At 38.2% G+C, this 14932-nt stretch overlaps 3 protein-coding genes across 10 annotated transcripts in view; 2 read left to right on the forward strand and 1 right to left on the reverse strand.

Moving 5' to 3' along the window:
* The first annotated feature begins 27 nt into the window (after nt 1–27).
* On the forward strand, nt 28–3819 carry fam151a (family with sequence similarity 151 member A). The gene is made up of 8 exons (XM_079452441.1): nt 28–361; nt 573–722; nt 910–1059; nt 1139–1298; nt 1446–1670; nt 2169–2305; nt 2387–2521; nt 2614–3819. The coding sequence occupies exons 1-8, from the start codon at nt 187–189 to the stop codon at nt 3270–3272; spliced, it is 1791 nt and encodes a 596-aa protein (XP_079308567.1). The 5' UTR covers nt 28–186; the 3' UTR covers nt 3273–3819.
* On the reverse strand, nt 3521–10793 carry acot11a (acyl-CoA thioesterase 11a). 2 transcript variants are annotated; one of them, XM_079452442.1, is made up of 16 exons: nt 10457–10793; nt 9769–9954; nt 9379–9448; nt 8843–8903; nt 8597–8698; nt 8145–8292; nt 7860–8016; nt 7157–7276; nt 6905–7043; nt 6714–6769; nt 6362–6428; nt 5706–5789; nt 5488–5621; nt 5263–5394; nt 4986–5112; nt 3521–4891 (listed from the first exon to the last, which is right to left on the reverse strand). In XM_079452442.1, exons 2-16 carry the CDS (start codon nt 9935–9937, stop codon nt 4700–4702), a joined length of 1758 nt encoding a protein of 585 aa, XP_079308568.1. In that variant the 5' UTR covers nt 9938–9954; nt 10457–10793; the 3' UTR covers nt 3521–4699. The 2 variants fall into 2 exon arrangements, with proteins under 2 accessions (XP_079308568.1, XP_079308569.1); XM_079452443.1 differs by having other exon boundaries at nt 9743–9954; nt 10457–10788.
* A 287-nt stretch (nt 10794–11080) lies between these two features.
* Nucleotides 11081–14932, forward strand: part of ssbp3a (single stranded DNA binding protein 3a) — a 32775-nt gene continuing 28923 nt past the window's right edge. For 4 of the 7 annotated variants that reach the window (XM_079452446.1, XM_079452447.1, XM_079452449.1 and 1 more), the window contains exons 1-4: nt 11090–11283; nt 11753–11825; nt 11930–11991; nt 12195–12279. In XM_079452446.1, the coding sequence (XP_079308572.1) occupies nt 11228–11283; nt 11753–11825; nt 11930–11991; nt 12195–12279 (276 nt within the window). In that variant the 5' untranslated portion in view covers nt 11090–11227. Of the gene's footprint in view, nt 11284–11752; nt 11826–11929; nt 11992–12194; nt 12280–14932 lie in introns of all 7 variants that reach the window. The other 3 variants (XM_079452451.1, XM_079452448.1, XM_079452453.1) reach the window with 3 other exon arrangements.

A 14932-nucleotide genomic window follows, 5' to 3' on the forward strand; every position in this document is an offset into this window, starting at 1 on the left:
AATCCAAAGTGCGGCCAGTGTGACTTCACACCATTTTATGGTCTTCTGATAAAAGGCAAAGGAATCAGGATTGGACCTCAGGAAAAAAACTGTGCACCGAATGTCATTGCATACCTCACATGCATCGATGCAGAACAATCTGACTCTCACAGAACAGACATTCAGAAGGTCTGATATTTCAAAGCAATGAAGGATGGTAAAGAAAAGAGCAGAGGGAGAAAAGAGGGACATAGCAAGGAGTCAAAAGCAATTCTGGGGATCTTTACGAGAGAGCATTTCATCATGTTATGTGTTGGGATTGGTCTGATTCTACTACTAATCATCATTATTATACCCTCAGTTATTCTGACCACTCGTTCAGGTACGGACCCACTTCAGTGTGGCTTGTGTGATTGATTTGTTACTGTAACTGGTTAGACATGGAATATTGCTTAATATATATTTAATGACATTCATTTATAATACACATTAAGAAAAATGTCATTTTTTTAATGATTTATTTATTTCAGAAGGTCAAATACTGGTGTTTAAGTAAAATATGGTGTCATTTGTGAGTACTGTTTTTTGACCAGATGGTTCAGTCAAATTGGAGCCTTTCCCATCTGATGGAGATATGCTTGACTTTCTTCTCCAAATTGGAAAAATTAGAGAGAAAGATGGTCTGTACTCAACCTGGTATCACGCGGCCAACAATAAATCGGAGATGATCAAGGCCCTGAACAGTAAGAGTGATAATGATAAGAATATCAACCACGGTTTAATGGAAAGATCTCCTTTATCTTGAACTATAGCTCAAGGTTGAGCTTTAATTACATAATAATCTGATACCAAATCACGATTTGTATTACGAAACGATTTCACACATGAGTTTTTCTTAAATGACATGTCATGTAAACTGTTTATGTACAGGTGATGTTATGATCCTGGAGGCTGATGTGAATGTACAAGGTCATAACACAGCTAATGAAACCAATATTTCCATCATGGCTCATCCACCGGACATATACAGTGACAACACTCTGGAAGATTGGCTGGATGCTGTACTCAAATCAAAGAAAGGTGAATCCTGGACTAGTGGAAACTCTGATGTCATGTTGATGACACCAGTTTAGTAACTGCTGTATGCTTATCCTTATAGGAATAAAACTGGATTTTAAGAGTATTAATGCAGTGGAACCCTCACTGGAGCTGTTGAGAGTGAAAAACCAGACGGGAATCAACCGGCCTGTGTGGATAAATGCAGATATTCTTCCTGGTCCCAATGTCCCTAATTTATGGCCAGTGATCAATGCTTCTGAGTAAGATCATAAGAGCACGAAGTCGAATTTGACACTATTGAATTTACATTATTATTTAGACTTTTCGTAATATTGCATTCTGTTTTGTGACTTGTGAAATGTTTATGGTTTTATATTTGAGTTTTCTTTATTTACTATGATAATAAGATTTTTTGGACTCATTGAGAGGATATTTCCTGATGTCACCATCTCTCCAGGATGGAAGGTTCTTTACCTCTCCATCTTTCCAAATGTGGCATACACTCGAAGCATGGTGGAGCAGATGTACTCTATTGTCAGACACCTCCCTCAGAAGATCACTTTTCCCGTCCATGCTTTGATGGTCAAGAATGGGTGGCCACATCTGAGCTGGCTGCTTAGTCAGTCTTCAAGGTAACTTTAATGTATTGCAGATAATTCATTATTGGTGTTTGCTAAGGCTCATAGGGTTAGGGGTTTAAACTTAAGCTTTAAGCATGCAACACGTTCCACACTACAGACATGAATCCCTTAAATGATATGGCCTGTTTGATGAGTAGTTAAGTTAGTAGGTGTACTTAGATCTGAAAATCAAGTATTTTTTCTATGAGTCAAATCTACACTCTACATGGATTGTTTCAACCCACGGTTGGATAGAATTTGGACAAACCCAACCATTGGCATAAATTAACCTAATTATCTCACATTTTTCACCCAAACATGGGTTGAAACAACACAGCAGAATTTAATAAAGACTTGAAAACCCTTGCAACCACCCCAAACATCCGAAAACCAACCAGAAGACTTTATCAGATTATTAGATTCAGAGAGTCTGACAACCTATACAACCTCTATTCACATTTGGTTCCAAAAAATAAATGATTCACTGTTTTGTTGATGGCTGTGATTCAGGTTCAGCTTAACACTCTGGCAGGGTAAGGAGAACCCCACTGTAAATGATCTTCTCTTCATCAGAGACAACAGCAACCCTCAGCGTATCTTTTACGACATCTATGAGCCTGTGCTGTCGCAATTCAAAGAAGCTGCTAGTAAGTAGCATCTTGGTGTTGCCTATTAAACATCTCCTGCTGTGAATATATACAACAAACATAGACCTCTTCATGTTTCAGAGCAGAGGAACAGGCCCAGAAGATTCTATCCAGGTGGAGACATAGTTGACTATTTCAAGCCTGTGAACGGTGATGGGCTCGACATTCAATGGAAGAAAGTGATAAACAAAGATTCTTTGATATCTTTGCTCAGAGGTATGATTGTATCATCCCAACTCACAAATGCTGCAGAAATACTAATCAACACCATTGCATAGATCTTGTGAATAAAAATAAACATATTGCAGACAGCCACGGAGGTATGCTGGTGATTCCTGTTGTTTCCAGTGTAGGCCAGAAAAATATTCCTGTCGTTCAGGGTTCCCAACCTGATCTGCTTCTTCAGGACTGCCTGGATCTCATTCTTGCCTCCAAGAAGCCATGGGGACTCTACGTGAGGATTAAAACCCAGAGTCAGCTCATTCCTACACTGACGCTTCTCCGACAATCCTATGACACAGATTTTCTGCACCACCCCACTTGGGTCAACATGGACATAGCCCATGGAGCTTTCCATATCCAAGGTTACATAACGGGAGAGGAGTTCTTGAGATCCATTGAAGAAATCTTTCCATATGTGACTCTGGCTCCTGGTTGGCCTAAAGAGGTTCTTGATCAAGGTTACACCACAGAACTGGTGGATGACATGTTGAAGCTTTTTCATGGAACTTGGCAAGATGTTTCACTGCAGCTGCAGGCTGAGGCCCTAGACAGGTCTGTGGATGGATGTAGGAGCCTTGTGCGTGCTCAGTCACGATTCTCACTTACTCTGGAGCGTCAAACAAATGAAAGACACCTTAATACGGGAACTAAAAGCTTAATGTCTATCAGAGCAGGAAACAGGCAACAGATCTACTACAACATGCCTGATAAATACAGAGAACATATAGCAAGGCTGTCTGTGTAAAATTCATTATCACAGTATGACAAAATGGGAAATGTCGTGTAAAACATTCAGGAATGTGTGGTTCCTTTAAATGTAGCTTTTTAATCTCATTGACGAGATATGTGCATCAGGTCTTAAAACCTGAAATTGAACCTGTACAGAGATGTTATATTTTACAAAGTTTAATTATCATATCGTTTCATTGAGACTTTACAGTAAGGTTGCATTTGTTAACACGAGTAAATGCATTAGCTAACATGGACTAACAATGACCCAAATAGTTTGAGCATTTATTAATCTTTGTTAAAGTTTGATGCCGAAACAATTGTTCATGATAATTCAATAAAGTTAACAGTTACAATGTTTACGGTATAAAAATGTATTGCTGAAATTTTAAAACTTTTATAAACTTGTTAGTTTTTAGAAGTGCAGTATAAATAGAAATATATAGTAAACATGTAAGCATTTTAACAAAAAAGCTTTCTCGTGAAACGTCGGTCTTAACATTTTATATATTGAACCAAAATGATTGCAAATATACACAGACCCAATTAAAATGTTTCACGTTGTTGTTCGTTTTACTCTTAAACATTTGTTCAGTAATAAACATACATTTTCGGCACCAATACATTACAGCTATGAAAGGACATAAAACACATCTGAACAATGTTAGTGTTAAGAATACATTGTTAAAAGCTTACAGGAGAAATAAAAACATGTACTTTGTAAACATTCTGAATTATTCCAATGTGGGAAAGGAAGCTGTTATTTAGGGATGTAAAAGTGCCAGATATAACAGACCTGACAGAAACCATGCAGCATGTCAGTATTGTTACTCATTTCCTAAGCAGAGAGGTTAGCAAACCATAAACAGAGATTATGTTACTATATTATGGATTGGGATGTTAATGATTTCAGTGTCTTTCTGATTAAAAAGTATGTAAGTACATGTCTGGAACACCATATTATACCATGTATATATACACGATATTTTAAAACAGCCAATCTAAAGAGGACAGGAAACTGCAATGAATGTGTGCTCTGTATATAGAAAATGTTAAGAAACATTGCCAGTTTGAAGTTTGATTTTAATAGTTATTATATGAATTCATAATATTTCTAAAGTTAGAAAATCATAAATTAATATTCAGAAATGTTCTAACTTTAATAATAGACTATCGGTATCGAGAAATGTAGTATCGGTACATCTCTTATCATTTATTAAAACACTTATCAGTAACATTTATTACAACAAAGCCCCTCAATACAAATAACACCGTAATGGATGGTTTATTTTACTGAATATTTAAATGAAAGAATGACTGATTTAATAACTACTCAGTCCTCACTGGTCAACCTGTATAATTCTTGTTTTCACTGTGATATTTTGTGGTTATGCAGAAATGTAGACAGAGGTATGTATGGCCATTAACACTGGGTTGGCTGCATCACAATGGTGTGTTTAACCCAACAGCAGATTGTGATGATGCATCAGATGTGTGTGCAGACGGACTGACTCTGTTCTCCAGCAGATACCGGCTACATGCACAGAACGTTGAGTAAAAGGTGGAGGACAGCCCTGCAATATCGGTGGAGATGTATGGCAGCACTCCTGGACTAGCCTGATTATAATAGGAAATCTGAGGACAAAAAGTGAAAAACGTGTCAGAAGACTTCCTGTGCATTCTGGCTGCTTATGAAGACTTCGACCTTTCATGTGTTTTGATGTCCTACCTTGGAGTCACTTTCTGACATCACATAAATAGTGAAACCAGCGCAGACCACCTCACCCCTGTTGAAGCCCTCTATGGGTGGATAAGTAGGCAGAGTGACTGATCGTAGGGCAATGACATACGGATCCCTAAAAAAACAACGGACACAATTTCTCAATACACTTTTTGGTTTAAATGTGTATAAAATCCTATAAGGTTAATATAAAGGTTTGTCATATTATGAAGATGAAATGGGTTGTAAATGCTGTTAAATCTGGACTAATTAAAAGTGTCGTAACCCGCTATCACAGGGTGGCCTTCTAGAAGCCAGTAAAATGAAGTCCTGAGCTTTTCCTTTGTCACCAACCGAGGGTGTGACAACTCGATAGATGAAATCATCCTCATCCACCCTGATGAGCAGCTCGCACAAACTAAAACATAATATAACACACACATAAAGTATAAAGTCACTGGGAAACTGAATGCTTTTCTAGAATGACATGATAGTTGTAATTTTGTCTCACGTGTAATGTTGGTCCCACTCGTGTCTATGGCTGAGATCTGAGATGAGTGTGAATGCTCTGTGTGCTGGGACATCCACCTCAGACTCCACCCTGAAACACAAGCTCTGATTTTCCTCCACTGTATACAGACTCACCTGCCAATGCAAAGTAATACAGTACAGTGAGTTTCTGCTGCTGTGTGAACTCTATGATGTGTAATATATAGAACCGGGCCTTACGTTGTTCTTCTTTGAGCTGAGAACCCAGTTGTTTTTGGCTGCAAGCATCTTCAGAGCAGACACGTTGTTGTAACTCAGATATATCTGAAAATGAGAATATGATTAGCAATTCTGTCCATATACACAGGAATGATGTTATTTAGAGAACTAGCTCAGAGAGGAGATACTCTACGCTGTAAGCAACACGAGTAAAACACACTCTAAACAATGTGTGTAAGTGAAACATTTGTTGTACCAACATGTTCTGCCAATGTAAACCACCAAGGTGTAATTTAATACCATATCTGATTACACGCAGAAATAAACATTGAGCTAAGAGTAACTGTAGTAAAATTTTGGCTGTCATTGTGTTATTTACTTTTTTGCTTGGCGTGATGTCAACCTTCAAGAAAAATTTGAGGGAGTTTAGTTGTTTTTGACTGTTTCTTTTGTTCAGTTTTTAGAGGTAAATATTTCTAAAGATCCCAAGAAATCCGTTTTTTCTTCCTGTGAAGAAATATTTACTTCCGAATACTCATACTTGTTTTATAAATATTTTTTTACAAAACAGTGTAGTATACGAGTCATTGATTAACTTTTAGTAGTACACTATGCAGATGGCTTAAAAGCGAACAGACAAGGACAAAAACCACAAAACTCATATAGGGGAGGGTTACCTGGTTACTGGGGTCCCAGGCGACAGACAGTGGCACTTCAGTCTGCTTGCATGTGATGATGTACATCCTAAAATAGCCACAAAACAGGTAAGATTGATAGTTTTGGGGAGAAACTGAGAGGTAAAAATATTTTCCAATGAAATTCTTGAATTATTCAACACTTCCTTATTAAACTAATAAAATGCTGACCGTAAAATTGCTATATTATATGGATCTACAGCATGGTTATTAATAATATGCACTGTGACAGTGCCATCTGTAGCTCAGCTTTGGATACTACAGTCTCTTCCTGTATGGTTTTGTGAGATTATAAAAACAATCTTGCTACAAATGTTTATAAAAAATATGTTACCTATCAAGTCGAATCTTCTTCCTGGCAAGAGCTTCTTGGTATCTCCTCTTACCCTCCTGTCAAAAAGGGAAAATCTTCAATTTAAAAATCTTTTACACAGTCCACCTGAGAAAGGCATTTATTGAGGTTTGTAAGTAAAATTTAAATGCTTTCTGATACAGAACCAGCTGTTAATTACTGCAATTCCTCACCTGAGGTTCAGGTTTTATAGGAGGTAGTGGGCGTGGCCTTCCATTTTCATCCAGCACCTCAAATGTCATGAAAGCACTATTAATGTGTCTCAGAGGTTCCTCTCCTTGATAGGCTTCAGCACATACGCCTACTTCCATACTATTTAACCACAGATAAACTAATTGTGTGACATGATACACCAGTAGTAAGAAATGACCGTTACTGTGTAAAAAGCTAGATGTAGTGCTTATCTGCCTCAAATGCAGGCCCACCTGTTCTTGAATGTGTTGTTGACAATCGCTTTCAGAATCAACCGATCTCCAACTTGAGAAGGTCCTCTGAAGTAGAACATGTCTATAGTCCTCAAAGTGGGATTTGCATTGCCCAAACGACTGTTTTAAGGAGAAATGTAGAAATCTTTAGAAATGTTTATATGAAAATTATTATTATCTCATCTACTGTTGTTTTGTCTGCTGTCTTTGTCAACTGCCTTTATTGTTGTTTGTTTATTGTAAAGCGTCCTTGAGCCCTGGAAAGGCGCTATATAAATAAAACGTATTATCATTATTATTATTATTATCAAGACTGTAGGTAGTAAAACGTTAAAGTAGTAGTATATTTCAAAGTATTGAGAAATTACAATTATATTTACACGTTCCCATTATTTAATTTTCTGGAAAATAAGATTGATCTTCATTGACCACCTTTTACAAAAACACAAAATAAAGCATTGCAGTATTATCATGCCGTGCAGATACTGATATATCATCATATTCTCACATCCCTTCTTATTCCCGCTTTGTATAAACATAAGAGCAACAATACTGTCATTAAAGTGTCTTTTGCAACGTCTTTGTGACAACATTACAAACCTTGGACCCTGATCTGATATTGGATAAACGTTTGACCAGGCTAAAAATTAACTGCTGTATAAAAGTGCACTTTGCAAGCGTGCAGCATGTTGATTCCACACACCTAGCTGCAATAGTAGCCACATTTTCCATCCAGGCCATAATCTGGCCTCCAAATGTATTGACCTGATGATTGGCATGAGGAGGGAGAACAAGCTCAACGCTCTCCACACGAGTCCTTTCTGTGTCCACTGCCTCATCTTCATCACAGCTGTCTGCCTCTGACACAACCACAAACAGTACAACATCTTTAAATGGTAAAAGTTACTCATGGCTGTGTACTGTATACATATATAAGTACTGTCTGCGTGGAAGGAAACGTAGGAAGTTGCACTGTTACACCACATACCCTCAGTGATACTCTTCTGGAAGTTCTTGTTGTTGAGCAAGTCCTGCATGATGTCATGGTGAATAAGTCTCATTCTCCTTCTCTCAGCTGCTAAACTGTGTTCCACCTGCTCTCTGTGTGTGCGAGGAACCACCTGCTTTAACTGCACCTGCAGTCACAGTTTAAACAGATTTGTGACATACATATTAAGATCATTGAATTCTAATTTACTGTTAGTCATTTCAGCAAGCAGATCAAGACAATTTCGTATTCAGTTTCAACAAAATTGTAGGTAATTGAGTTTATTAAACACTATTTAAAAATATACAGTATATATCATTTTAAAATATTATTAATATTATATTTTCTATATTGTAACTTAATATATAAACAATGTACTTTTTAAATAGTACTTTAATATATTCCATTGAATATAGTTAGCCTTATCATTCTTGATCGGCATTAGAGATTACCTTACTTGTCCCTGTGCGTCTGGCAACAAATGTGGCGAAGGCCTGACAAACTCTGGAATGACGACCACTGTAGAGATCCTCACAGTTCACCTCTATTCCCACCTCACACACACACCAACATATGAGTCAAAAGGTGAAAATACCACCTTATACAGACAAAACAAATTTGATGTATTCCAAACACTACTTCAATTTAACAATATAATATATCCCTTTATGTGACTTAGATTAACCTTCGGCTGTTACCTCCATACTTGAATTGAAGGCTCTGTTGACTTTGGCTTTTATGTTGACCACTTGTCCCACACTAAAAATATATTTTAAATCAGAGTAAACTGTCAATATCGCAACATAAACCCAGCACATTGTTCTGTGATAATCTCCTATTAATGGCATATTATCCATTTTACTGTCAAGACTTGCCATCTAGCACATGGCCAAAGATGCAGAAGTCTTGAAACTAATTACATGGCTACTTAACATATAAAGATTAAATATAAATTCTGATATTTTAGTATTTTTTAGAGATTTGAGATAATACAAAAGTACAGCTAGAATCAAGTATTCCAGAGAGCTGTGTAACAACAGTGATTGTTTTACATTAGTCTGGAAAATCTATTCAATAGAGAAATTAAGTCTTTTGTCTAATAGTTGTTTAATAACACTAAGAAGAACTGCCAGTATTCCCTAGGGCAAAATGACATGCCGTTTAAGATTTCTTTTCGAAAGAGAACGAGATGTGGCTATAACCATAACAAATATAAGAGAAATTTCTCGGGTACCCAATGGTGTGCTCGAAATAGATGTCATCAACAGAAGCTGTTACACAGGGACATCCAGCATGTCTCTCAGCTGGAATAGAACATAAAATTACAGCGTTCAATTACAGTGTTTGACATTAATGTCACACCATTTCCTTTTAGATTTACCTGTCTGACACTACATTATATAATACCACCCTGTTTATGACTTATAGGTTATATTCTCACAAACACCTACATTAGTTCTATGCCGTGTCAAAGTAACGTAAACGTAACGTAAATAGATAGATTTTGTTTGCTGTTAGTTAGCTTAGCCATTGCAAACAGATCCTGGGTATTATACGAACACGCAAGACCTTATATAGCAAACTTCTGGAGCCTTTACCGTGCAGGTCAGAGATTCAAACTTGCCAGAGAGACACGCAGTGCAGTCCATCCATTTCAGAAGCTGTCCGACACTCAGTTCCCCACAGTGGTTGGCGTGACAGGGCAGCACAATCTGACTCATCTTTACCTTTGTAGAGATGTGACGCTGCTCTTCATCTTCTATTTGCAGGTCCTGCAGACATTCTGACGCCATGCTTGCTTTGGAGAAATCTAAATGTCACAACCCAAAAGGAAAAGAGCATAGTATTTTAAGTAAGCATTCCTTGTCAACTGATGTATTTGTTGTGTTTATTAAGTGTAAAAACTGGCACATAAAAAGTACATGTATATACTGTCCATTTATTCCTAAAGATTTGTATCATTATATTCCTCTGTTACGGAAATAATAGCGATAGGACATTGTATGAACAAATCTCACAACACGTTACAACGTGATACGTAGCTCTACCAAAGGAGTTTACTGAAGGTGATTGCGCAATCGATAAGGCACACCTCATTCACACCCTTTTATTTCACGATTAAATACAAGTAAACATGTGCCATAAGAGTTCATCTACGAAATCAATTCAAGAATACACTCCAAGTGTTAAATACACATGTGCGCTGCGCGGACTGCTTACTTGTGATGAATAGCTGTGCGAACGTTACATGAATGAATGCTTCAAGAAGTTACAAGAAGGGTTAAGCCGAGGTATAAAGTAGACCCTCTTACCGCAATGTGATTCGAGAGGCTGGTTAAGTTAGAGACGGCAACGGTATTTGCAGGTCCAACACCAAAAGAAAAACAAAGCGCGTTCACGGAAGTCCTGCGGGGCTCATGAAAGCTCAGGCGAGTGACCACATCGCACGCTACTGTTTACAGTATTCACGACCCCGCCCCACGGCTCCGTTTACTCATGTTTCATTCATGTTTACTGGAGTTAACGAAACTTTATTTCAGAGCCCTCCTTTGTAGGTGTACAAAAGAACCAACAAAAACCTAAATATTGTTTTAAAAAACAGGATCGAACGCTCACGAGCGTCGACACCTGTCTGAGTGTTGTCAACATGGTGTCCGACAGGTGGCGCAACATTCAAAGCTTTGCGCGGCGCTACAATCGGGTGCAGTCGATAGTTGTTCTTGTAAGCAGCACGGGCTGTCCACGAATCAGACACGTTCTCTTATTAAAAAATGTTGGCGGTTAGTTTTTTCATGTTCTCATAGCCACCAATCGGCCTCAAATGTATGATCGACACATTGCTTTTCACTGTTTTAACTTCTGTGCAGATCGGGGGTCGTAAGGTCACGTCAAACTCATTCATTGGATTATAAAGCTGTCAATCAGACGGCCCGGGTCCCCCGCCCATAGTTCATGATCTGGCTGTGTCCAGGGTCGGTTGAAGCGGATGGGGTCAGAGGCGGGCTACACACTGACAGCTGGATCATAAGGAAACACATCGCACGCAGTCAAGCTGGCAGACGCGTTTATATACAGCGCGAGACATGTTCGCTAAAGGTAAAGGGAGCGCGGTGCCGTCGGACGGGCAGGCTCGGGAAAAGTAAGCGCGGATGTCTTACTCCATACATGTTTAATGTGTACATGCACAGATGATTTAAAGATCCTATTATTATGTTTTCACGTACAGCGATTGTTCATGTTCAAGCTATTGCGGGGATATAGTGAGGAAAATGTTTGATGTTTATTCTGTGTTTTAGTTGCAGTTCATCTCGTTTACCTTTACTGTGTTGTTTATTGTGTGTATATTATACGAGAGAAGTATTTCTCTAGCTACATTTCAATTTGCAAACGCCTTTGTGTGACGCGCTGTATATCGTTTTATTGTCGCTCTTGATATTAGACTTGTGAATCATTGTAATGTGTCGTTGCTCTGAGAGTTGCCTGGTCATGTGGATGCCAACAGTTGGGGGATGCGAAACGTTTCTCGGATCTCTGAAACCGTGATGAAAACGCATTCTCAATGAGCAACTGGGCAGTTTTAATTAATGGAAATCATTTTTATGTTACAGGTTGGCACTATATGTGTATGAATATTTGCTGCACGTGGGAGCTCAGAAGTCCGCGCAAACCTTTTTATCAGAGGTGTGTACGTATACATGAACCCGAATGCATCTTGAATCGCACGGGTCTGTTGGCCAAACACGTGTTGTTGAAATATCGTCATCTTGCATTTTCGTTATGTTTAGATAAGATGGGAGAAGAACATAACGCTTGGAGAACCACCAGGCTTTCTGCACTCATGGTGGTGGTGTGTATGATCGCTCTTCTTCGACAGTTGCTCTCATTCATCTATGTTATGTTTTTGTTGACATTATGTTTGGAAATACGAATGATTGAAAATACCTTTAATTAACTCTAATATGCATTGCTTTAAATAACCCATATATTAACAGTTGCTATTAGTCAATGTAACTATTGTGACAGCGCAGTCTGCTCTCATTATGAACACAGTGTGTTTTGGGACCTGTACTGTGCAGCACCTGAGAGGAGGGACACGTGTGATCACTCCAGTGAAGCAAAGGCCTTTCATGATTATGTAAGTAACTTATGCCTAATTCAACCCACCCTTCCAGCATATCACGATAAAAGATCATAAACCAAAACGCTGTGAAACATACCTCTTTGGTGTGAAACGGAATATTGAATGCAATTATGAGACGGAGGTTTATTATTTTATTTTGGTTCCAGCTGAGTTTTGCTTTTCAATTTTAAATGTAAAACTAGTATTGATTACCTTTTTGCAGATTTGCAAACTTGTGTGGAAATTGATATAAAAAAATGTCCTTATGGATCGTTGAGGCTACTTTGATGTTTTGACCACAGTTGGCTGGGGTTGGAAGGTCATGAATGGATGAAAACTTCTGTTATTTGAAACGGAAACCAGTCTTACACAAATCTCTTCAAATCCCAGAGTTTTTAAATGCTGTACATGTTCTTAGACAAGATTAAGTTGAATAAGCTGTAAGGGTTTATTTTGCAGTTGTGGAGCTTTGGTCCCCTCCACAACAAACACGCTATCAGTTTGCATAACTTAAACTCTAGTGCAATGGCACTAGAACAACAATTTATTGTAAGAGCTTCTCAAAAATACTATTGCTAGTCAGCTGTTCACATTTCCACGAAAATGATACATTATTTTCAAGCATATTGGTTTTTATACATATTTACATCTTAAAAAGAAAAGATGCATCAAAAGGTTCTTTATGGAACCAAAAGGTTCTTCTATGTCTGAAGAACCTTGGAAAGAGCACTGAAAAATCATACAAAAATGTAATGTGAGTAAGGAGAAGTACCTGTCCTAAATATTAAAGTATGAGTAAAAAGTAGCCCTTCTAAAAGTACTAAAAAGTAGTGAGTATATGCTTTGAAAGTTTAGACCTTATTCCGCGCAGATTCAAAATGTAGCTTACAGTGTGTTTCTCTATTAAGGATGTTTCTCAGAAAGGAACAAAAAATAAACAATATTTAACCAACACTTTTAATAATCATTTTATAACCATTGATAACTTTTTCTTGCATTATTTGAAAAATAAACATGATTGTAATATTAAACTGATGTTAAATTAATTATTTGACATTCATGGACTACAATTTTAAAACACCATGCGTACTTCAATTTGTGCATGTATTAGAAAACATAACATTCTGCAGTGCTTTTAGTAATTGTTGAAGGCCATTTTGCGATTTCAGTTATCATACAGTAACCAACAACCACTCCACCCCCTCCCTCTTATTAACGACATAACATGCAGTCTAAACAGACTCTTGTTATCTTTTTTGGGTCTTCTGACACTTATGATGCGTCCACACTGCAGACATGTTTGCTGCATTTACTTAATGTTTGGTAAAAGTTAGTTTTTTGTGCCATTTTTGTCTGAATAATTTTGGTTGACAAACATTTGGTGCATACCTAATTCACACTGGCTCAAAAAACCTCTACCATTAACATATTTACCTAGATTGTGCATCAATACTCCCCGTACTTAACTGATTGTGTGACCCATTGAACATATTTAAGAAAAGATATGACACTTAAGCTGGGAACACACATACGATTATGAATGGAATTTGATCATAACCAGTATTCGAGCCTGGTCTATTACAGTTATTCGTTGTTTAGCTGATAAAATCATTTAGCTAGTCTTAGAATTTATGAGCCAGTCGTTGCGAGTCATCCGCACTAAAGATTTTATTAAACGCGTTTAATATTTATGACTGCCGGCTGCAATCGATGACATCACAGACGCACCGGAGACGGTATACAGGCAAAAACAATGAGAGAAATGCTGACAAAAGTCTGTTATATTGCTAAAATCATTTAAGTTCTTTTTTTTCTGATTAATGTACACACAGCACCCCATATTGACAGAAAAACACAATTGTTGACATTTTTGCAGATTTATTAAAAAAGAAAAACTGAAATATCACATTGTCCTAAGTATTCAGACCCTTTGCTCAGTATTTAGTAGAAGCACCCTTGATCTAATACAGCCATGAGTGTTTTTGAGAAAAAAGATTTGGGGATCCTCTGCCATTCCTCCTTGCAGGTCCTCTCCAGTGCTGTCAGGTTGGATGGTAAACGTTGGTGGACAGCCATTTTCAGGTCTCTCCAGAGATGCTCAATTGGGTTTAAGTCAGGGCCATTCAAGAACAGTCACGGAGTTGTTGTGAAGCCACTCCTTCGTTATTTTAGCTGTGTGCTTAGGGTCATTGTCTTGTTGGAAGGTGAACCTTCGGCCCAGTCTGAGGTCTTGAGCATTCTGGAGAAGGTTTTCGTCCAGGATATCCCTGTACTTGGCCGCATTCATCTTTCCCTCGATTGTAACCAGTCGTCCTGTCCCTGCAGCTGAAAAACACCCCCACAGCATGATGATGATGCTGCCACCACCATGCTTCACTGTTGGGACTGTATTGGACAGGTGATGAACAGTGCCTGGTTTTCTCCACACATACCGCTAAGAATTAAGGCCAAAGAGTTCTATCTTGGTCTCATCAGACCAGAGTGTCTTATTTCTCACCATCTTGGAGTCCTTCCATGCGGGCTTTCATGTGTCTTGCACTTAGGAGAGGCTTCCGTCGGGCCACTCTGCCATAAAGCCCCGACTGGTGGAGGGCTGCAGTGATGGTTGACTTTCTACAACTTTCTCCCATCTGCATCTCTGGAGCCTAGCCACAGTGATCTTTGGGTT

This window comes from Barbatula barbatula (genome assembly GCF_947034865.1).
Source record: "Barbatula barbatula genome assembly, chromosome: 3".
In the NCBI taxonomy this organism is placed as follows: Eukaryota; Metazoa; Chordata; class Actinopteri; order Cypriniformes; family Nemacheilidae; genus Barbatula; species Barbatula barbatula.

Coding starts and splice junctions, on each gene's coding strand:
- acot11a (XM_079452442.1), bottom strand. CDS start 9,937: ATGGCGTCAGAATGTCTGCAGGACCTGCAAATAGAAGATGAAGAGCAG. Junction 9,449..9,768: donor CTGCACTGCGTGTCTCTCTG/GCAAGTTTGAAT, acceptor GTTCTATTCCAG/CTGAGAGACATGCTGGATGT. Junction 8,699..8,842: donor CCTTCAATTCAAGTATGGAG/GTAACAGCCGAA, acceptor TGTGTGTGTGAG/GTGGGAATAGAGGTGAACTG.
- fam151a (XM_079452441.1), top strand. CDS start 187: ATGAAGGATGGTAAAGAAAAGAGCAGAGGGAGAAAAGAGGGACATAGC. Junction 723..909: donor GATGATCAAGGCCCTGAACA/GTAAGAGTGATA, acceptor GTTTATGTACAG/GTGATGTTATGATCCTGGAG. Junction 2,306..2,386: donor GCAATTCAAAGAAGCTGCTA/GTAAGTAGCATC, acceptor TTCATGTTTCAG/AGCAGAGGAACAGGCCCAGA.